Raw genomic sequence first — 23558 nt, 5'->3', positions numbered from 1 at the left:
AAAGTACGAACCTGTAAGTGACCAATTATGAGCTCTTTCGGACTAATGGGGAGTAAGCTTTTCCACTCAATAGTTCTAGCACGACTCGGCACAGCTCGATTACATGGTTTCGGTAATGGGCGGTGTCGCACAAAACTGCTGTTACGACATTTTATACGCGACACAAACCAGAAGATTAACGCATGTTTTCAAGTATTTTTTAACTGATCTACTGTTCCGCATTGTTCGGTTTGATTCCTGTGTCGGTAGTCGCGCTCATGACTCTTCCAGTGACGACACTCTCTGACCAATCAGTGGTTGGCAGTCTGTCCACGTCATATGTTAGTATCGACTCAGCTCTCTTGGAACCTCGCGAGAGCAGGCACTAACAAAAAGTACCAGGTACTATCACTAATCAAAAAGCCATAATTGATACATACATTGAATGGCATCCTCCGCTCAAACCACCCAAACCGTTAAAGTAATGCACCGTCCACCCGGCAGTAAACATATCCCATAAACAGTATTCTCTGCCATCATATCACCTCTCTCTATAAACCTAATCCCTCAGCACTGTTCCAACTTCCGTAACGATGTACCTACCTTCTCTGCAACTTTGCTAACAGTGGCATAAGGCCGTTACAGTTACATGCAACGTGCAGCCCTAAGCTATAGGCAGCGTGCAGATGGCCACTTTGATGAAAGTGAACGCTATGACGGGGAGTTATGTTAAAGAATAGCAGCTATAAAAACAGTTGGAGCCTGTGATGTAAAAAGGCCTCCGCTCAGCTCAGAGGGAGCTGCAGAGCTATACCACAGTATTTGCATATTCTAATGAGCCCAATGTTCAGGGTTAGCTGCTTACACTAATGACGCATTTAGTCCTTCATAAATCAGTTAAGGCAGCTCCCTACTGGAACCCAGGGAGTTGCAAAGTGTGTGTGTGTGTGTGCGAGCCAGGTCAGAAAAGCCATTATGCTATAATTTTGTTAAAATACACAAATGGGTGAATATGTCTGTTTCTGAGCACTTGCGTATTTGTTTCTATATCTAAAGTCCCTGTGCGGCATATGAATGTCTGTGCTCTTGTCTTCAGTCTGCGTGTGTGCGTGTGTGTGTTGAAGAGGTTGAAGCTTCTGTATGGAATTAGACTTGTGTCAATATTTTTCAAACAGCACTTCGCACGTCTGAAACTTTTAACTTCTAACGTTTGTCACATTATAAAGATTTGTCAGATTTTGTCGGGTGTCGACGGGGAAAACTTGGGGAACGAAATCCAGTCGGACAGCCACTCCAAGCCTGTGACTACTTCCGGTCCATTTAGCTGTCATTCCAAAACTCAGTAGCCAATCAGCAGGCAGCTTCCTAAGGCCCACCCACGGTCAGAATCATAAACAAAAAAACACAGCACAAAGAACAAATCAGGGAGAGCACAGAACACATGTATTTTCAAAGAATAAAATACAATATTTTTGAATAATTAAATCTATATATTACAGAAATATTGACACAAATCTAATTCCAATACTTCTGTCCCTTTCCTTGAAGTTTCTTTTGAAGTGTTGGTACAAGATTTCGATTTTTTTTTTTCCACCACTGGCACCTCTCTCTCTCTTTAAAAACTTGACCTGACGACATTTCTTAAAGAAAGAAGAAGAGATATAGAGTAACGAAAAAATATATATATACTTTTACAATTTCATCATGCCACTGCCAATGCTGGCTGGCTGGTGGTCAGAACATTATTATTTCTCAAACAGCATTGCAGCCAGTATGAAAAAAGAAGAAAAGGGGATGCTTGAACAAGCAGAAGTATTAAAATGCAGACAGACATAAAGATAGGTGAGATATGAATTCTGTAGTTTAATAAATATTACAGTTGAAAGACTGAAGTGCAAATTGAACAAAGAAAAATTATCTTTGGTAGTATTTTTTTTTATGATTTATTATTATTGGTTTTCTATGCATTCTCTTTCTTTTCTGACTCTACCTCATTGTTTGCTCTTTAATGAGCCAGAATAACATTTGTGAGGATTCACTGGAGTGGAATAACCTGGTCCACTACATCCGGGTGTGACGAGGACACAACAGTAAAACGCACACATACACACACATGCATATACACAGGGAAGTGGGATGGCTGAGACCCACATGGCTTGGATTGCCAGCGGGGTCTTGCTGCTCTGCCACCACGGCCCTTCTGCATGTAGGTCAGCTTCAGCTGGGAGCAGCCGCCTCCCTCACACCCTCCTTCACTTTCTGCAAACACTGGTTTCTTCTTCACTTTCTTCCACTCTCTTCTCATGACTGTTCGTACACAGTAGTTAACCGATACAATTGAGCAGATACAAAGCTGCATTTTTTTGAAGCAGTTTCCAACCAAACTGTGCTGTGACAAAAAACTAATTGGCCGCACTTAAATCAGGACATGAATTAAACAACATGAATTAAAAGGGGGAATATGGTGCATATTTGTGAAGGAAAAACAATTGGTTGTTTATAGGAGTTTCACGCAACCAAATGCATTATTCATGTGAGAAACAGGTTACAAAGATAAGGATCATAGGTTATTGTTTTTCAGGAGCTGTGGTCTGTAACTTCAGAATTAGGTTTAGGATTAAAAATCTAGCTGGACACTGTGAGTGCACAAGTACAAACTCTTTCTTTTTGGCATGAGGTTCCCAATCCAACTGGCGGAGCTCATCAGCCATTATGCACTTCTCCTGTCTGCTTGTCTGGAGGCCATTATTGCAGCTCAGGATTTGATAGAAACAGAGCTCACAGCTTTTCAAATTATTTCCTTTAATTCACTCTGGCACCGGGAAGCCTTTCATCCTCTCTTGTCTGTGAAGGTTCTGTCCGTAGGCGACTGGACTTGCTTGAGTTAAGTTTGAAGACGTTTCACCTCTCATCCAAGAGGCTTCCTCCGTTCTGACAAACTGGTGGAAAAATCCAAAGGTATTTAGACTCTGCAAGCTGGAAACCTGTGTAGGGAGACGTTAGATTAAACAATGCAGATCGTTCACTCCTCGGACACAATTTCAGGTTGTTGGATTCACCTGAGTCGAGGTGTGAAAGAGGATCGTTCGATCACCTGCGTTTACATGCATGTTAAATGTGTGATTTTAGTCGGACTAAGACAATAATTTGGTTTTCTTAATGTCATGTAAACATGTTAGTCCAACTAAAATTGAGCTAGTCTTAGTCGGACTAACATACCTAGATATTGTGATTCATAGTCCTATTACTCCTGCATGTATACGCTTAGTTGGACTGGAGTTTGACTTGGTGTTCTACACATGCTTCGACATTTCCTCCCCGGGATTTGACCCAGACATAGTAGGAGATGATATATATAAACTTTCCTCTGCATGTATAGTCGGACTTGGCAAGTTGTCCCATGTCATAGTCAGACTACGGCCTTAGCTTGATTAAACTGTACATGTAAATGTACTGTTAAGTGTAGTGTTAAGAGTTCATCTTTGTTGTTCTGTTGTGTTCTGCTGTTTTTTGTTCCGAGGTCAGGACAGCATTGTAGATGGTGTTTTAGTCCACCTGCTCTGTTGAGTGATGTTTTCTCCCGGTTGACATTAATGGCTTTTGTCTTCCTTCAGTCCTCTTTTAAACCATCCATCTTCCCTGGCCAGAATGTGAACATTCTCATCATCACAAAGAGTCCCTTGCTCCTTAGGTGTAGGTGGACACCTGAGCCCTGTCCAGATGAGCTGGTGGATGAATATCAGTGTGAGCAGAGCTCTTCTGACTCAGGTGAAACCAACAACCTGAAACTGGGTCAGAGGGGTGAAAGATCTGCATTATTTAACTTAACGACTCTCTAGACACGGTTTCCAGCCTTCAGAATCTAAATACCTGGATTTTTTCACCAGTTATTCAGAACTAAAGAAGACTCTTGGATGAGACATGAAATCCTTTCATCTCTTTGCACTCTGTGCTCCTGACTTGTTGTTTTGTTTTTCTCACTATGCCACTCTACTTATCTCTTGTCCTGGTTTTTCCTACGTTCCCTTATTTATTCTTTTTAAATAAATCTGTCCTTTTGACATTTTTCTCTGCAAACTACAGTTTCTTCATTTTTTTTTTACGCAGTCACAGAGATTAGGAAACTTTTTGGGGGTCTCTTCCAAAAGCACTTTCAACAAGGAAAAGTACTTATAGTGAACTTTGTATCCTGTGTGTTGGACAGTAATTGCATTGAACGAGCAGAGTCGTTTGAAAATGTTGACTGTCCACTAACTGCCAGGCTTTTAAGTCTTATACTGTTTCATCTATCTAACCTATAAAATCTAATTATACTTTTTTCCTGTAATGAGGCAGGATGATGGGGTTGGTAGGGAGTTTCAAAGGGCATTTCCTCCACCCATGCCTGAAGTCCTGCATGTGACACATTCTAAAAATGTCTTCATTTACACATATGAAAACAGTTGGTGCTACAGAGGATAATGTGTTTGTGTTTGTGTGACAACACTGTATTAGTGTGCATCTCCCTGTCTCTGTGCCCAGGCAAACAGTTGGTGGGGCTGGTGCATCTAACCCCGCTGACATTTAACAGATTACCGATCACAAATCAGAAAATATAAACATTTGTTATTCCTAAACTAGACACAACATATGACATTGCATACTGTTTCTGGGAGATCTTTCAAAAAGCCTCAGCGTGCATAAATGTAAATGATTAAATCCCTGGAGTAATTACAACCCAATTATTCTGTGCAGTCTTTTCATGATAAAACTTTTACAATCTTCCCCAAGGACAAAAGAAAAAATCTATTGCAGAGAATGGTAAAGAAAGAGAGTCATCCTCTATTCTCCATGGCTTTCCCTTCATCATTCTCTTCACACACAGTACAAAGTGACATAAAGTGCATGAAGTCTAAATCTCCACACAGTATTCACCTACTGCTTTGTTGCAGTTTTAATTGTGAGGGCCAGAGTTAGCTAATAGCTCATCTGCCTGTATGTACAGTGCTTAACAAATGTATTAGACCGCCCCCCAATGTAAGGTTTATGCCACAGCTACCTGTAATGGTTCATACACCAGTACAGTTTGTAGAAGCTCCTTAACCAACCTGATATTTTGTCCATGAATTTTCAAATGTACTGTTTTCCAAAAAAAAAACAAACAGAAAAAATTGTAAAGCACATTAATATTTCTTGTTTAAGAAGTCAAACAGATGTCCTGAACAGAAAAAAGTAGTTTTAGTGATTGAATGTTTTGCTTGATTCATTTCTGACTTCTCAGAGAAGAAGCCCAGTGAGGACTCAAATTTGGGTATCAAAAGGTCAATTCAGTTTGTTATTTGCCAAATAAATAACACTAACATTTTTAATTTATAACAAGTTTTGGAAAGATTTCTAAAATATTTATGTTTTCTCGTTTTTATGACCGGTGGTCCAATAAATGTGTTAGGCACTGTATGTAGGAGCACACACACTCTCCATTTCATCCTTACTTGCTGTTTTCTCTGTTCTTTTCTCTGTTCATAGCCTCACAACCCACAAAACATGGGTCTATATGGATAGTATGTAGTATGGATGTTTCTGACATGCATTTCACTGCATTTAACTTTCAGTGAGTCGAAGCCATAATTCATTACAACAAAGACAAAGTCTTTTTTGTTTATGTTTATACAGAAATTTGTACATATTTGCATTGACTTTCTATTCTGCCATAGAATCAAACGTTTTTTTGTTTGTTTTTAATGAGCCCTCAACTCCCAGCTTTTTAGAAGTAAGATACAGTGAAAGCAGGTGCAGAGGAGAAAAAATGTGGGTTTTTCTGAGTATCCACATTGAGTAGCTTTGTCTTAAAACTTTTACCCCCTCCTTTCAATCACTTTGGATTTTTTTTTTAAACTTTTCCATCTGCTCTCTTGTTATTTCTTCATTTCTTTCTTCCTTCATCTTCTCATATCTCTTTGAGGTGGTATTGACAGCATCTATTTGTCTTACCTCACCATGTCCCCTTCCTGCCATCAATCCTGCTATCTCTTTATTATTCCCTTCATTTCACCTTCCATCTTCCATCCATATTTCTCACTCCTATCTCTCCATTCCACCCTTCATCTTTTCTCCCTCTTCCTTCCGTCACCCCCCTTTATCGCCTCATCGAGCTGCATCTCTCCATGGACAATCTGCCAGTACTGTGCCCGCTCCAGCCCTCCCAGAGTGATCCCGTTAGAGGGCTAATGCTGTGAAAAATGACAGTGAACCGGCACTTTTACTGCCATCACCACCGCTTTGGGGCCACCCTCTGCCTACAGCTTCAGTTGCCTGGCAACTCCCCAGACAGCTTCCCCCCAAAAAAGGGAGAGCTCCTGTCTGCTGTGTAGTGATAGAGACCCAAGCCTAATAAGCATTATATCTCATTTGGTCTTATCTTTTTGTTGTTAGCGACACAAGTTTGCTTGGAGCTGAAACTATGCAAAGAGCACTGGTGCAGAATGTGTCCCTCTCTCCCTCTCCCTCTCTCCCTCTCTCTCCCTCTCTCTCTCTCATAGTGAGTGAACCAAAGAAAGTGTAACTTCCTAGAGCATTGTTGTTAAAAGAAGGTCGCTCAGGCAGAAATTGTAAATATGCCTCAGTGATAAAGATGCAGATGATGCAGTGCTTTTCAGTAGAAAAGAGGGCGGGGATCTTCATTATGTGTTTCTGGATACAAACATTGTAGTACCCTTTCATTTTGCTAAATGACATGTAATATTGTTTTGCTAAACGTATACGAGTAAATGTATATAGAGTTTTCATATAGGCTGCATCAGTGATAGATAACTAAACTTAAAATGTGACTTAATGTCCAACATGAGGAGAAACTCCTCAGCAAACTAATATAATATGCTTATCAATTGGTAGACTTATGTGTGAAAAACTTACTAGAAATGTAATTAAGTGAAGAATATATCAAATAAGTTGAACACAGTATGCATTTAATGTCTCTCGGAGCATATGTTTAATCTTGTGATTTTTTTAAATTACAACCACCACAGTTCAACATGGCTGACACAGGAGCTTGCATGACGTGTGGCTGCTCTTTTCACAAAAATTCAAAATCGTACCACTTCTCCAGCGCAGAGAGGATTTCTTCTATTGGCTTCTTCCAACAGCGTTGGCCAAACAAGCACATCTCATGCATAAATCATGTCTGTGTCATGCTCGTTTCCGACGCATTCAAGAAGGACTTAAAAATAGGTTGAAAGACGTGTTTCATGAAGAAAGTAGCTGTCTGAGAAAAAAAAAAAGTTGTGCTTGAGTTTCTTCCTTCTCTGCACTGTGCCGACTAATTATGGTTCCTTGTAAAAAAAAAAATATATAATAATAAATGAATAAATAAATAGCCCGTCCTTGCATCATCTCCTGTCCTACTTTCTTTCTACCATCACGCCTTATAGAGTGGAAACAGAAACCAGCTATTTACCAAAAGTTAACGAGAATCCTCTGCTCACAACGCTAAAATACTCAGAAACGTGAGTGACATGAGCCATGCGGTTGCCATGGGAACTCTCAGACAGGGTTACCAGAGCGCTTTGACAAAGTGTGTAAAATCGCTGCTGAAGCAGTACTTCTGGCTGTTTAATCTGTTCCTGTTTTGAAACATCTGAGGTTTCGTAGCCCTTTTCGGAAGATGCTGGAAAATGTTACTCTGCATCTGAGTTTTCCGCTACGTTGTCGCTGTGTCTTTTCCCAAATGCTGTGTGATGTGTTGCTGCATATGTAATCCATCATCAATGTCGAGTGCGAGTGCTGGAAAAAGGAAATCTGTGTGAAGGGTGTATTTCCAGGGCAGATGCATGGAGAATTAATGCTAGAATACACTGTACTATAACACAACAATTCAAGGATGGACAGAAATAATATTGTTCACATCGATTTGTGTTCAGCACATTAGCTCTCTCAGCACCAATTTTCCATTATAAGCGATCACTCTGTGGAGACCAACTAATGTGAAGCCATCAAGGTCATACATAAAAAATCATGCTATTGTAATTTCCATTATTGCGAGATAAATGGGAGAATGTGGTGACACAATAACGATATATTGTGAGTGAATAGTATATTTATAATTCATCCGATCAAAAGCTGTGCCATGGACGCCCGTACACACATAAACACACCATCTGCTTAGTCGTTTTTTACTGAAACTGCACACACGCGCTCGTGTGTACCTCAGATAGATCCAAATGTTCTTATTAAAAGCTATTTAAAGCTCCAACTAACAAGGAGTAGAGGTGTTTTAGCATCATTCGCCCTGGGAGTTACCTGTGTCACCAGCTGCAGCTAAAACACTCCAACAACAAGTGTTGGAGATAACGTGACGGGGAATGAGTGAGAAGCGAAATGGAAAGGGAGAAGGTGGAAATGCCATTAATAAATAAGCTTGATTAGTTGTTTCCATTAGCATCGTAAGCGCGGATTAATTTAACTTCAGTCGACGAGCCTGGTGGCCATGATGAAAGGCAGTTTTATTACACACCTGGATGTTTGATCACTGACACCCTGCCTTCTGACCGGCAGGCAGACAACAAGTATATATAGCTGTTGTCTGTGAATGTGACATTGAAACATCTGCGCAGAGAAAACTGTTACATAGATAAACACAACATGGCGTTTATAATCACTTCCTCTTCTTTGAGCTCTTGTATTGGCTTTTGCTGTTGGTTTTATCCTTTCTTGGGTTAAATGGATTTGTTTATCTGTCTAACATGTATAGAAAAGTACATTTTCGGATGCTTTATTCAAATCGTTGTGCGCGTTGTGTGTTTGTGTTGTCTCTAGGCGGACCCCCAAGGGCGGGACATCTCCATCCGTCCCTTCTTGGAGCACTGTGAGAACACCCATATGACCATCTGGCTGGGCATTGTCTACGCCTACAAGGGATTGCTAATGGTGAGAGGAAATAACTCACACCACTTAATGTCTGTGTTAGACTCTTATGTGATGAATGCGCTGGGATCAGGTGATTTGACTCTAAATGGCCTCATGAATGTAAAATATGAGGCTTGACATTTTTGTCTTCATTTTGCTGTTGGTTTATGATTTAAAAATGTGTCCTATTGTGTACCTTGAGAGATGTGGCTTTCTACTTGCTACTACCAGAAGTTATTGATTTTCAAAGTTTGAGTCTCTAATTAAAGTAAGAATATCGGGAAGTCTGATTTTTGGCGGAGATGTAGATAAGTTTGGAATTCTTAATCAGCATTTCCATGTCCTGTTTTCCCTGTCATCCAAATGGTGACTTTATTTCAACGTTTAACTTTCATAGGCCAAAATTGCAATCTGCACATTCTCTATATTCAGACCATGTTTTGGACAAGGCTGCAGAAGCAGGGAGCCTCCGTTCATGTTGCTGTGTACATAATAGACAAAAATAAAACAAGTATGATTATAATGTGGACACTCAGGGTGACAGTATTAACTCTTCTGTCGTTGCCGACAGGATTTGGGATGCGTACTTCTCATTACCGTAACTCCTAGACTGTTAGTGACATCTTGAATATTCAAAAATTATGGATTGGCGATCTGTGACCCCGCCTTTCGCAGAAAGAAGAGAAGAGAAATAGAGCTTTGCACCCATACGCTTACCCATTCATTTGTGACTTCAGCCTCTCTGTACCGTAAATTCCATAAAGGTTGAATAACAGAACAGCCAGATATCTAAAGTAAAAGTTATCTTGGAAAAAGGGGCAGAAGCACTCAATCATTGAACATTTTTCTACAGCCATAAAATCAAAAATAAATCCAGATTATCCTGGTGGTCATAAAAGGATTAAGATCAAGACTGTTCAGTATTGCTCATTGCTCCAGTATAGTACAGATGATCCTGCAGGATCTGAATATTTACTTGCTCTGTATGTTTATTTCATTTCTAGTGTTAATATTTGAAACTTTCACGAGGACACTCGATGGGATAAAAATGGACAGGCCCAAGCCTATGAGCTGTAATGGTGCATGTACCTGTCACAGTGTGTGAGACCACTGTCTTCCAATCAGACCAACACACCTCGGAAAAATTTCCATTTCCCCACCACGTAGTGTTGTGGGGTTTTTCTTTTTTTCAAATCTGTGTGAAGCAGGAGCAGCTGTAAATTATGCAGACCTCACTACATTTATTTTGAGGTGACGAAGAAGGAACGAGACGCAGCAATAAATCATCTTAAAGCAGACTGAGAGAATGCAGAGGATACAGAGTAAAATATACAACTGGAAAGAAAACGCTAAAGTGGAAATTTAAGGAAGTGAGTAAATGGTCGGGTAACTTTGAAGGACTTTGATATATAAGTCAAAAAAAAAAGGGGGAGCAGGTAGACAAAGTTAGAGTGGAGTGATTGACAGGAGTCCTCATTTGTATGACGCATGGAGAAGGACAGCACAGCAAAAATATGCATTTAAGCCAGTCACCCCTGCACACACACACACAGGTTTACACAGCTATTCTTTTTAGGACTTCCATTCATTTGGACAGCCCAAACAAAGCATTATCCTCAACTTGAACCAAACCACAATTCAAAATCCTAGCTACAAACGTAACCTGTTCCTCAGAAATGCGGTTCTGCTTCAAAAGGAGCAGGTTTTGGTCGACACGAGGGACTACTGGTCCTGACAAGGTCAGCGTTTATGCCAGATAAGATCCCAAAATAACTAAGACAAGCACACACACAATCACATGTGAATACCTACACAAACACCATATCTCTCTTCCGAATAATGCGCACACACTCAAGAATCACTCACTAATCCTTGATGACTGCTCCTCTAATTCTGCCCCGCGTCGTTCCACCAGTTCTCATGTAGACTTTAGAACAAGCAGACATGTCTCCTTACACAGCGCACTGTGAATTATGCAGCGGGCGAGGCAGCCTACTGCAATTCTAATGAGCCGCCAGACAATGAGTTCACTTTCATTACATACAAATACTGACAGAACAAACTTAAACTGGTCTCTTCACATAATTTGATGCTAATACAATCTTATTTCAAATGGCAATTCCATCTTGGTTAGAACAATGTAAAAATTACATTATATTACAGTTATTTCCAGTAACATCTTAGTAGAGCATTACTATAACTATTATTTTACTTTCACATGAAAATCTTTGTGAATCTTCATATTCATCATTTCATTGATAAGTTAGAATTCACTGGCTATGAATTGTATATGTCTCATATACAAACATTTTCATTGTTATTATCAAACTATTACTTAGTAATTACTATAAAAATAAAATGCATTATCACATTACTTTTGTCAAAAGAAGACTCAATTAAAACATTAAGATATAATATAATTTGCCTTATTCAGAAGAAATCTGTGCTTTTAATGTCGTGATGTTAACCAGTACTGCTGATAAAATGATAAAATGACTCAGCGAAAGAACGATTTAAGTCAAATCTGTTTATTTTGATGCCTGTGTTTCTCAAAAAACTACTGTATCTCTTTCTTTTTTTTTCTCCCTCTGATAGTTGTTTGGCTGTTTCCTGGCCTGGGAGACCAGGAACGTGAGCATCCCTGCCCTCAATGACAGCAAATACATCGGGATGAGTGTGTACAACGTGGGCATCATGTGCATCATCGGTGCCGCTGTGTCTTTCCTGACCAGAGATCAGCCCAATGTGCAGTTCTGCATCGTAGCGCTGGTGATCATCTTTTGCAGCACAATCACACTCTGCCTCGTCTTTGTTCCCAAGGTCAGTTTGTGTGAAAGAGGAGTGTGTGAGAGCTGCAATAATACGGCAAAATGATGTTTAATTATCAACTCATTCTTTCCTAAGCCAGTTATGTGTTGCTTTTTTATTCTACTGTGCAGCTGTGACTAATACTTCAAAAAACATATTTTAGCTCCTCACCATGAGAACCAACCCTGATGCAGCGACCCAGAACAGGAGGTTAAAGTTCACCCAGAACCAGAAAAAGGAAGATTCCAAGACCTCAACCTCGGTCACCAGTGTCAACCAGGCTAACACTTCTCGGCTGGACGGGCTGCAGACCGACAACCACCGCCTCCGTATGAGGATAACAGAGGTCAGAGGGAAGAAAACAAACATGTGCTTTTATATTTTACAGGACAGAAGAGTGTTGCAAGGTTTCTAACGCAATGCTGCAAAAAAGAGTATTTTATGATAGTAATTAGAGCCTTGGTTCTAGAAGAGGAGAAATAAAGCACTAATCATTTGACTCTATGGAACTTAATAAAAACAAACTTCTATTAACTTGTAATAGATCATGGTTAGTTCTAGTCACTGCCAAGAGACTTTATTGTCATTATGTCTTAAAAAAAAAAACCCTTGGCACTCACATCAGCTTTGTATCAGCAAAATCTTTTTATTATTACAGCAGACTCAACTATGGAGCCACATTTGTCAGTTTCTGTGAAAATGCAAAATGCCAAGCATCAATTTATAGTCGATACAGTTTGCAAAATAGCGTAATAATAACTTGAAATAACTGTTTTTCCCTTTTAAAAAAGTTGGACAAGGAGCTGGAGGAAGTGACCATGCAGCTGCAGGACACTCCAGAGAAAACTCCCTACATCAAACAGAACCATTACCCCGACGCAAATAACATCCTCAGCATACGCAACTTCACAGACGGCAAAGGTGAGAAACTGGCTGCATGTGTTCATCTGTGCTATAGCTGGTCACTCGTTGTTCTTATTTTTCTTCGTTTGTTCGAGAAATGATGTGCTTGCTGATGTAAAACAAGAATCAATTTATTTTATCCTCAAAAGCCATGTAAAAGCCAAGATGGTTAAATATTCATTAGTCTGTGCTGGTCAGTGCTGCTGCCGGTGGCTGGAAATCATATTGCAGCAGTAGGTAAAGGCCTTAATCAGGTTTTCAGTCCTGCCTCAATGCACTAAAGTGTAATTCAATCTGATGCAATTCTTTATAATGTGCACCACCTATACGAGATCAACTTTCCACAATGTTTAACTACATCTGCATACTGAGTGGCCTAAAGGATTTCAATGCTGCAGCTTTAAGGACTGACTGGAAATGATCTCAACTGCTGGACCCCCTGTCAGCTGCCAGCGAAGACAGGACATAAACGAAGCTGAACTCCATCTGACAGCAAGTCAAGAATCTCTTAAAATAAGTGAGACCCAGTGCCAGAGTCAGACAGGGATATGGTTTTTGTGGGGGAACCTAATTACGACATCACTTTTTAAACTGAGTTGCGAGTTGAGTATGAAATCAACGACTCAGTCAGCTACCACATACTGCACATCCGTGTGCATCATTTACACCATGGCGGGTGCAGCATTAGTAAATAAATAATAAAACGTGCACTCGAGTTAGTAAAGGTTTTTCGCAGGGGTTTAGCTCACAGCTGTTGATGCGCCTGGTGTCGCTGCATTTTTCATTGCGGTAAACAAACTGCACATTGCTTACAGGCACTGCTGATCGTGGCGCAGTGTCCATTTTCCATTCTTTTTCACTGAGCTTGTTCAGATGGAACTGTCAGCCCTCTGTAGTCAGATTCAGCAGTTTAGTCCTGAGTCCTTATCTGCAGTAGAGGCTTGGTTTCCACTCCATCCATGCAGTTCTCCCTGTCAGCCTCTGGGTCCAAAGCAGCTACACAAATCAGATGGCTGTTGCGCTACATCCTCAACAATCTCCATCTTTGCACTAACTCCTGCTGAAAGTAGTATTTTTTTTTTTTCAGTCTTTACGGCGTCACGAGTCACTTGCTTTGGTTCGTCAGCACAGTCACACAGAATAATTCAACAGGCCTGCTTAGTCCTACCGTCACATCATAAACAGAACTTGGCAAGCACACAACACGCAGAAGGAGCATTATTTAAAATGCTCATGTAAAATGACATGTAATTTAGTGCAGAGGCGATTGCTCTAAGACAGAAGCTCTGCTTCGTCTAAAATGTCATGAAATAAATGTACTGTTGTATTTACATTTTATGACTAAATGTGCAATAAAGCGCGATCAACTGTGTGACTAGTTCATTCAGATTTGGCCGTTTATCACAGATCATCTGGCGCCGTTAAAACCAGTGAAAGCTGAGCTTCAATTGATCTCAATTGAGCATAAAATAGCTTTTTTCCCTTTGGTGAGCTGGACTGTGTTTAGATACTTGCAGCAAAATCGTCACTTCCAGGGAAGCTCAGCGTCTCTGGGAATCAATGGAGCAGTGAGCGGGCGTAGGCGCATGAGGATTGGAGGAACTGTCTGAAAGGCGGAGCCAGTTTTAGATTGACAGCGCTGTAGGAAATATACAAGACACACCGGAACCTTTTCTGTTTCAGCCACATGCAGATTTTGCCGGTGAAGTGTAGAAACACAAAGCAGCCGTTGTGCTCGAGGATATAGCCTATTTCTGTTGTATATATTATACACTGTAAATAAAAACACTATTACAGCATTTCCTTATGTCAGTTTTACGTAATCATTGTTAATTATTATTTGCTTGTTCCAGTTGTTGTCCGTTCGTTCGTTTGTTCATTTTCAGCTGTGTGGGGTTGGTCAGTTATTTATGTATAAATAACTTAGCCTGAAATGAGCTTCCTCTGTTTCAAAGAGCAGCAACTGGTGGCTGGTACTGCTCTGCTGACAGACATTGTTAATAGCATGAAAAACCTTTGTATGTCCGTGATTTAGACTTGCTAAAAGCTTGCTGAGGTTGATGAAATATGAGGCACATTAGCTCTGGCTCTTACCAATGCCTGTTGTACACAAAACTATCAGGAAGCCCACAAACAGGTGTTCCATCTTACTTTGCTGCCAATCACAGGACCCTCTGATGATTGACAGGCCTCTAGCATCCCTGACCGTCAAGACACATTCACTGACCTCCAGGAAATCTCATTAACAATACAAACTTAATTCTTACATCTCATTAAACATGATACAGATTCAATTAGATCTTGTGCCCCTCAGTGTTTAGTGAAACATGTCATATCTGTCTTTCCCATGTGTCAGTTTAGTCTCCCAACTTCTGCCTGACTCCTCCAATTGTATCAGCAGCATCATTGCTTTGCATCAGGCCCCATTTTACAGCATGTACAGCAGCACTCTCAGGAGTGTCTTTCTAATGGATCCATCTGAGTTAGAGGAGGTAAAAAAAAGAGGGTGAAACTGCCCTTTTGTTTCTGAGGATTTGGAGCCAAGTATGTTGGATTTGCCTCTCATTAGTGGAAGTTAATAGTTATGCAATGAGCTGATGTGAGTTCATGAGTACACTCGCAGGCAAATGTGTCTGAGTGTGTTCTCTGCTTCCTTCTGTTACCCTTTTTGTCGCTGCATCTCGTCTTTCGTAAGGTTTGCACACATGCTCTCCTTTCAAGAACTCACATTACCTTCCATTCATTTAGGCAGCCTTACCCTAACTTACCCCCAACTATAATCAGTTAATGCTAAACCATTAACTGGCAATTCAGATCTTAGCCCTAAACTTAAGCAGTTCCTCAGAAATGAGTTTCTGCCTCATTTGGATCATGATTTGGTCTCCATGAGGATGACTGGCTCTGACGAGGTGTTTCTGTCAGGAAATGTCCTAAAGAGGTAACAGATTCAAGCACACACACACACACACGTGCTCCTATTTTAGTCCCAACACTGTCTTGCTTTTTAAATGATATGAGGTTGTAAGTGACGTCTGTGTTGTGAGCACAGTGTTGAGATGTCAGTGCCAAGAGTTTTTTTTAATGAGTAAATAATGAGTTACCATCTGTGAGATTTCTAACACTTCTATATTTATCCTTTAAAGAGCTGAATCCACAGAGCTGCGTCAAGTTTATTATTAGTCATAAGATTTTTCAGTGGTTTCAAAGATAATGAAAAACGATGAACGTCCACTGTTGGAGCTACACAGTCACAGTTCCAGTCGAGTGATTGAAAGGTTTTGTTTTAAAAGCTCAGAGCTCAAACAGAATGAATGTTGAGGTCTTTGTAGCTTAGCGTTACTGGAAATCTTGCCGTAGACATTATCATCTGTTTCATGTGCAGTTTTTTAAAGTGCTAACGTTTTGGACACATCACACCTCTGTTCTGACGTCCTCTCGTCAGATGAGCATGAACAGAAAGACGCAACATCTCCATCTCTTAAAGGCTTTAGTGTCCGACTTCCTCACAGGCAGCTGAGATCTTTCCACTGAGGGAACCTGTATGCAGAGAAGTTGTAGTAGAACATCCAATAGGAGGAGCCCTCTCTGTCTCTGAAATCCCCTGTGATTGGTCACTGTAAACAGAACCAGAGCAGGTGCAGAGCAGTCCTTGTCTCTCAGATCACTTGATTTACATTATGCTGAAGGTTTTTTTTTTTTTGTGGAAATATTAATTGTTAACACCAAACATTCTACCTACTAGACTTTAACTAGAACTTTTACTAGAAGTGTCATCGTGTAGGATGTCTTGTTCCATAGTGATGAAGATGTACAGTATGTTGTAGCCGACTGAAGAACCTGACCTTACTGCTGTTTATCCTATGATGGCCTTCAGATGTCATAGAACATAACAAGCCAGTGTTTGGTTTGTTTTTTCTACAATATTGAAACATGGCGGTGGATACCATGAAAAAGGACTCACTCCCCTAATTGCAAAATATGATAGATATTTATAACTGAATAATTGAAAAATTTCTTGACTGCTTCGATTTAGATTTTGTTTTGCTGCTCACGCCCTGATCACATGTCACTTTTGCTCATGCTACACGTGTTTCAGTTCCACACAGACTCACTTTACTCTTAGAGAGAGAACCTTTTTCCATTATGATAACTTGGAAGAGAGAAGGCGAGAGTTCTGAGAAACAAGAGTTCAGACAAAGAGAGACATTAGCACACGCGGTGGTACTCGCAGACATCAGTGTGATGCACGTCATGGAAATAAAATCACCGCTCATTAAGCCTCCTTTAAGATAAAAGGCATATAAAAAAAATAAAAATGTCCCTGCTTGAATCTGATTGTGCTTGACTGTCATCACCATCATCGCTGGCCCTCCTAACTGAAGTAATCAGAATTCATCAGAGAGAGAGAGAGAGCTGGTGAATGAGTGGCTGTTAAAAGAGAAGAACGCCATGTCATCAGTGATTACACTCACTCTCAAAAGGTGAGGAACAGCACTCCACCTCTCTCTCTCTGTCCATTTTTTATATAATATATAATATACACCAGTAGACAATACTTGAGGTGTGTTTTTGCCGACAGCTGAGTCCTGGTTTCAAACTGAGGAGGCAAAGGTCGTCATGTTATTTATTCTACTGTAATGTAAAACCCTTTTATACTTACAGTATTCTTTATTGATCTTTTGATTGTGCAAAAGATCAATAAAGGTAATAAACCTAAGGACATCGTTTAGGGTTCCACAGTTCATTTTCCAGGCTTCATTTCTTAAATCTTTATTGGTTATTTAAGAAATAACAATAATTATTGTTCAATGTTCTGATGATACTCTCCTCCTGTCTCTGCTGTTTGGGTCTGAGTCTGATCACGGTCTTTCCTTGGATGAATTTGTTGGATGGTGTGACAGAAATTGTCTTGACATCGACACTGAGGAAAACTAAGGACATGATTATTGATTTTGGACGCAGTGGTGGACACAGAGTGAGTGCTTTAAGAGGTCCAGGTGGTAGAATCATACAAATACCTTGGTACCGTATTTGACTGCAAGCTACAATGCGGTTTTAATCCTGAGTCCTTTTATTTGCTGGTCCAGTGTGCTGTCTTTTAAGGATAAAAACAGCCTGTGTTACATTGTAAAGACCTGCTCCAAGATCATTGGAGGCAGGTAAAAAGATTTGATTTTGCTCTGTGAGAGGCAAGCAAGAAAGAAAGAAGGCCACTTTCATTGTCAGTCAACCCCAGTACATTCTAGTTGAGTTTGAAATGCACACATTTATACACATTTTAAGTTTTATATTCCTTCAGTTATCAGGCTGCTGAACTCAGATAGCACTTAATCTAGCATTTTAAACCTTATCATTTTATTGATTGTCCAACTGTCCAAATGTCTCATGAAACTTCTGTTCTGTCATTGTTTAAGTAAGAATTCATAAATCCTCAGTTTGCAATCTTAAAATCACATATTTTCAACTGACAATAATGTAAAACAGCAAAGAAAAAACGTCTTTGTATGTGATAAATAACTGAATGGAGGTCATGGCTCGGGTGCTAATAGTTGAACAACCTAGCAGGCGAGTATGAAAGTTACTGTGGTGAAAACAGTGGAGTCAACATTATCCACAGACTAATACAACTCTGTGTGGGTAGAATTACAATGCATCAACTTCTAAAACAATAAAATAATAACTTTTCTGAACTTTTAAGCGTTCAGAAAAGGCCGAGGTACGAGGTTGTGATCAATACATAATATTATTTCTATTATTTAGGCAGTAGTCTCGTTTCAAGAGAGAACAAACTTGTTGTGTTTGTGTTGGTTCTTTGGTCTGAATCCATAATGCGGTAAATAAATACCTGTCTCTGTGCTTTTAACGAGACCCGAAGAGCTACGCGGTTTCAATTTCAAAATTAAACGAGGACTAGTCTGCTCGAAAACAGACCGGCAAGCTCAGATGTCCAATTGGGGCCACGGAGTGCTGTGATCAGTAAATCAGGTCAAAATGTGCAGAGAAATCTGGGACGACGAGAGAGAAGACTGTTGTGAAGAAGAAGAAAAAAAGGTCACTCACCTCGCCAGAGACAATCTTGAAAAAGTGATGTTTGTTCACATCAATTCTTATTGTTTTTTTAACCTCATCAACCGCGGCATCTCCCGCGACAATCGCGTTAGGAACGATTTGTTTTGTCCACCTCACTTCTCCTCTTGTTCATGTGTTTCGTATTTTTCACTTTTACTTATCCTCTGAATTGGTTTCTCTCAGGTGCTCCTTCTGTCTTTCTTCCCCCCCCCCGTGTGCCAAATATCACACTGTCTACCATTCAATTGTGGAATGTGTCCCCTTTTGCAAAAGTAAGGACATGGGTGGATTAAGTGCTTACTGATTATTGTGTTATGTGTATTATTTTCTTCTTGTCATGTTTGAAGAGATCAGGGCTGCAACCTCTGTTGCCATTAGTTAAATCTCTCTTTTTATGGCATTTCAGTGATTTAATGGAATATTTTAACGTCCCTGTTCTTTATCTCCAATCCACTCCACTCCAACTTTACTTTTAAAACACCTTAAAAACAACAACGGCTGAAACATCAGAGATAAATAAAACAATAAAACAAATAAAATATAAAAACCCAAGACCTAATAGACCTTGGAATAAACAGTAAAACATACAATAAAACAATAAAATAAAATCTTCCTGTTCATTTCAATTGCTTTACCCCAGCTGTATATTTTGGGTTTTTAATTATTGTCCATCACTTTGAAAGGTGCAATATAAATAAGGCTTGTATTATTATAATTTAGAGCTGGTAATACGTGGTCACAGGAGACGCATCCGGGTGTGAACAGTCGCTCTCAGCGCTCCTCACACTTGATTGGGTCGCTGAGGACGAAATGTTAATAACCAGGACCTAAACTGTCCCAAAGGACATTTCTCAGGTGCCGCTCGTGTGCAACTTACCACAGCTGTGCCCGCGACCGCTGTGTCAAGTTGCTTGTCACTTTTGACAGCCCACTTGACTCAGTCTATCATATCTAATGGTTCCTACACGTGTTTTCACAGCAGACGGAGAGAAGTCGATACTGAAGAACCACCTGGAGCAGAAGCCTCAGGCCCAGTGGGGCTCCATGGATCCTTCCAGAATAAACAGAGGTCCCCTGGAGGATATCAACTCACCTGAACAGTGAGATCTCCCTTTTCTTCAGCACTTCACAACCCCCCCCTCTCCCCTCCTCCCCTCAGTCTTGTCAGCTTTCTCATCAGACTACATGTCACATGTATTGCAACCACCAGCAGCTCTCAGGCGGTTGCTCTGGCAACAGAGATCTGTGAAAGCATGGACTGGCCCTGTACTTTTCCTCTCCCACGCACGCCAACATACAAATAACCACATAGAGTGCATGTGCGCTCTGTTGGCTAAACTCACATGCAAACACCGGCACGTTTACATGCGCAGTGTACACACACGTTTACACGCCGCTCATCTGTTTGTTGCTCCCGCGTTGTAAAAGAAGATCGACTTGGACTCTGTGCAAACACTCGCGCAACAAATGCACAACGACCTGCCTTATTATTCATACGGTGGCAAAGCTGAGGGATGTTGACTTCATCCATGGGGGGGGGGGGGACACTTCATGCATCACCGAGAGCTCCCACGCCCTCCCACAATCTTTTAAGCAGGACCAGGAGAAGAATGCACCATGTAGTGGCACAGATGAGAGAAAAAGAGAGACGGCAGACAGGGTGGATAAAACACCGAGGGGAGGGCAGTTAACGAAAAGGAGATGGATAAAGAGAGAAGGATGTTTATGGAGAGAAAGAAAGACAGTTGAGGAGACGGAGAGAGAGAGAGAGAGAGAGAGAGAGGAAGAGGAAGAGACTCGGAGGCTTATGTAACCAGTGATTTACAGCTTGCATTGAAAACAGCTCTGAAAATAGACAGGGAGGAGAACAGAAGTAAAGGAACACTCAGAGCTATTCCCATGCTGCATGAATGTTTGATCACATGGAGGGAAGAGAGATGAAGAGGCAGCGCGAGAGAGAGAAAGAGAGCGAGTGACAAATATAAAGAAGTTAGAAAGTGGAATAAAGAAAAGGGAAAGGTAGAGGAGGACAAACGGTGTCACGGTGCATGTAACTGCCGAGTCTAAAATAAATAAATAAATAAATAAGCAAGATCAGAATTAGAAACAGGTCAGAATAATTGATGGAGCCTGGGGAATATTCCTCAGGCCAAGTCAGGAGAATATTAATATTTCAAAGTTCCTCCTAATTAAGACATTTTTCTTGGTCTGTCCCTGACTGAGCCTGAATTTCAGTCGCCTTTTCTTTTATTTATTTATTTTTTTACATAAATGGCTACATGGTTGCATAATTTTATTGCAAATGGCTGGCAGTGGCTCTGGCAAGGCAGGGTGTGAACTGTCACACCATGTGGAAGCATGAAACATTCCTTTTTTCTCTCTCTCTCTCTCTGTGAGATGATCCCAGAAGCTGCGAGGCACAGTGGATTAAGGACTTAGTAAAGAACAGTGAAGAATACAAGAAAACAATTAGAAGAATTGCTGAATTGTACTCGCCTGTCTGCCTGTAATCATCATTTCTGTGTGTCTGCCCTTTGAAGTTGTGAGGATGTGTGTTGTCCCCCCCGTGTTATCCTTGTATTAGGTCATTACAGTTAATAGCTACGTGTGTTATTTTATCATGCACATGCACACACCCGGTTATGTCAAGGAAAGGCAAGAGTGCTAACCACTACACCAACCGCGTGGCCCTTGGTCACGATCGTATTTTGCAAAATGGCTGAAAAACGAGTTCAAATGTCACTAAGAGAGTAAATGTATTAAAGTAAGTGTACTTGGTTACTTAGTGTGTCTGCCGCTCACGTCGTGCTTTCCCTTTCTCCGTCTGCAGCATACAACGTCGACTGTCCTTGCAACTTCCCATCCTGCACCATGCCTACTTACCTTCCATAGGAGGGATCGATGCCAGCTGCACCAGCCCCAGCGGCAGCCCTGGTTCCAGCCCGCGCCACAGACACATGCCCCCCTCCTACCGGGTAATGGTCTCTGGCCTGTGAGCTTCACACACTCCTCCGCCTGGCTCTTTGCAGAGGAGACTAACATGGTTCCTTTTTTTGTACAACGAATAGACTGATATCATCAGCATAGTGTGCGTATTTTCGTCTTGAAACAAAGAGGACAGGGGGGAGAAGAGAGGGAGGGGGGTGGGGCTAGGTTCCACTCTTTGCACCTCTTCACCCCGGCCTCTCTTGAAAACTGAAACCCTCAGTCAGGAAGGGGTGGGAGGAGACAGAGTGGGCACTGGATGACACGATCAGGTCACAGCAGTGCCCCCTTGTTCATCTGCTCCCCATCGCCTATAGGGATATACACATATGCACCGTCAAACACACACACACACACACTCACATGCATAAATACACCTACACCCCAACAGCAGTGCAGCAGTGGACCGACCCTGACCTGACGTGTAGCCTTATCTGCTTCAGAGGGGATTGTCTCTTTCTGTTCCTTATCTGTTGTACGTACTGTGTGTGCTCGCCGAAAATGTCTAACTTGAGTATTTCACTGCTTCAGTGACTGGACACCAGTGTGGAAAAACGTGGAATTTACAAAAAAAGAAAAAAAACCCGACAGAAAAATCATCCAACATACCCTACCCCCCCCCCCCACGTTCTATTTCCAAACCTCGTGGAGACGTGTAAATATCATGGATTCTGACTTTGACGTACTGTAAGCTTTGTATATGGTGTGAATGGACAATTAAATGGGTTCTCAGTGTGGAGTTTGTTACAGAGGCCAGGTTGTCATGACAATTTCAAACGAAAGCTTTTAACCATGACACTCTTAAAAATAATTGGACGCTTATGAATGAGCTACAAATTAGTTTTTGTAACTGTCGATTGATTTGCTTTTTTTTTTTTGGGGGGGGGGGGGGCGTCAAAGTAAGAGAACGTCAAAGCCTTTGAGTCAGAGAACATTGTGGAGTAACACGCACATGGCTCTTTTTCTTTTCCCACGTTGCTGAATTTGCACCACCAGTTTCCGTGAAAAGATTTCACATCAGATTTTTGCAAAGCTCGTCTCTAGTTTGCAACTCACGTGATATGTCCTCAGAAAGCATGTTCAACTGAATATTGATGCTATGCCTTCAAACAGGTGCGACAAGGCTGCGCGTATATATTAGAAATGTAGAGCTCAGGCACCACAAGAGTGTTCCACAGTTGTATTTAACGTGTGTGTGTTAACATGCCAAGAAACGATGCACACATCCACATGTACACTTCAAACTCTAAAGCGAGAGCACCTTACGAGGCCGGGCCGGCTTTCAAACACACGAGGGGTCTGGTCATATTGAACCACGCTGAGAGATCCGTACAGACTGCTGTTCATGTCCGTGGAAAGGACGGAGATCTACCACTTCCACGGGCAGCTGGGATTAAATGGCGGATCTGAATTTTCCAAAAAAAAAAAACAACATCAGGAGAAACACACCGGAGCCTCGTGTCACAAAAAAAAAAAAACCCTGTCCAGCTGTAGCTTTCAGTTCCAAGGATGGTGATGACACCGCTGCCGGTCACAGTGACCGAGCATCAAGCACAGGCACAGGGCTTTTCTTTCACAGGTGATATTGAGTGTCAAGAAAAATCACTTCACACTTAGCAACGGTGAACGTACCTCAGTTGCTATGGAAATGTCATTTGATGCCGTTGAACTCGGCCCAAGAAGGCTGCTCTGAGCGAAACAGTCATGGACGCTATTGTCTTCTTCTTTTTTTTCCCTGTAAAACTGTCCTCATGCAGGAGACGAGCAAACTAGGACTCCGGACAAAAAAAAAAAAGAAAGAAAAGAACAAAAAAAAAAGGACTTTTTATTGTGTGCGTGTGTGAGACGGTTTGTTCTCAGCATATGTTTCACCATCGGTGTCTTGGTTTTTAGTTTTTAAGACGTTTGTTAAGCGCTGTGCCTGTTGTCTTATA

At 41.1% G+C, this 23558-nt stretch overlaps 1 protein-coding gene across 2 annotated transcripts in view; it reads left to right on the top strand.

The window, feature by feature from the left end:
• gabbr2 (gamma-aminobutyric acid (GABA) B receptor, 2) overlaps window positions 1-22209 on the top strand; it is a 161581-nt gene extending 139372 nt beyond the window's left edge. For both annotated transcript variants that reach the window (XM_058619699.1, XM_058619698.1), the window contains 6 exons: window positions 8770-8880; window positions 11455-11679; window positions 11831-12013; window positions 12459-12588; window positions 19619-19739; window positions 21470-22209. In XM_058619699.1, the coding sequence (XP_058475682.1) occupies window positions 8770-8880; window positions 11455-11679; window positions 11831-12013; window positions 12459-12588; window positions 19619-19739; window positions 21470-21635 (936 nt within the window). In that variant the 3' untranslated portion in view covers window positions 21636-22209. The remainder of the gene's footprint in view (window positions 1-8769; window positions 8881-11454; window positions 11680-11830; window positions 12014-12458; window positions 12589-19618; window positions 19740-21469) is intronic.
• Window positions 22210-23558: the final 1349 nt, after the last annotated feature.

This window comes from Solea solea, chromosome 20 (assembly GCF_958295425.1).
Source record: "Solea solea chromosome 20, fSolSol10.1, whole genome shotgun sequence".
NCBI lineage: Eukaryota > Metazoa > Chordata > Actinopteri > Pleuronectiformes > Soleidae > Solea > Solea solea.
This window is presented reverse-complemented; position numbering and strand designations above follow the sequence as displayed.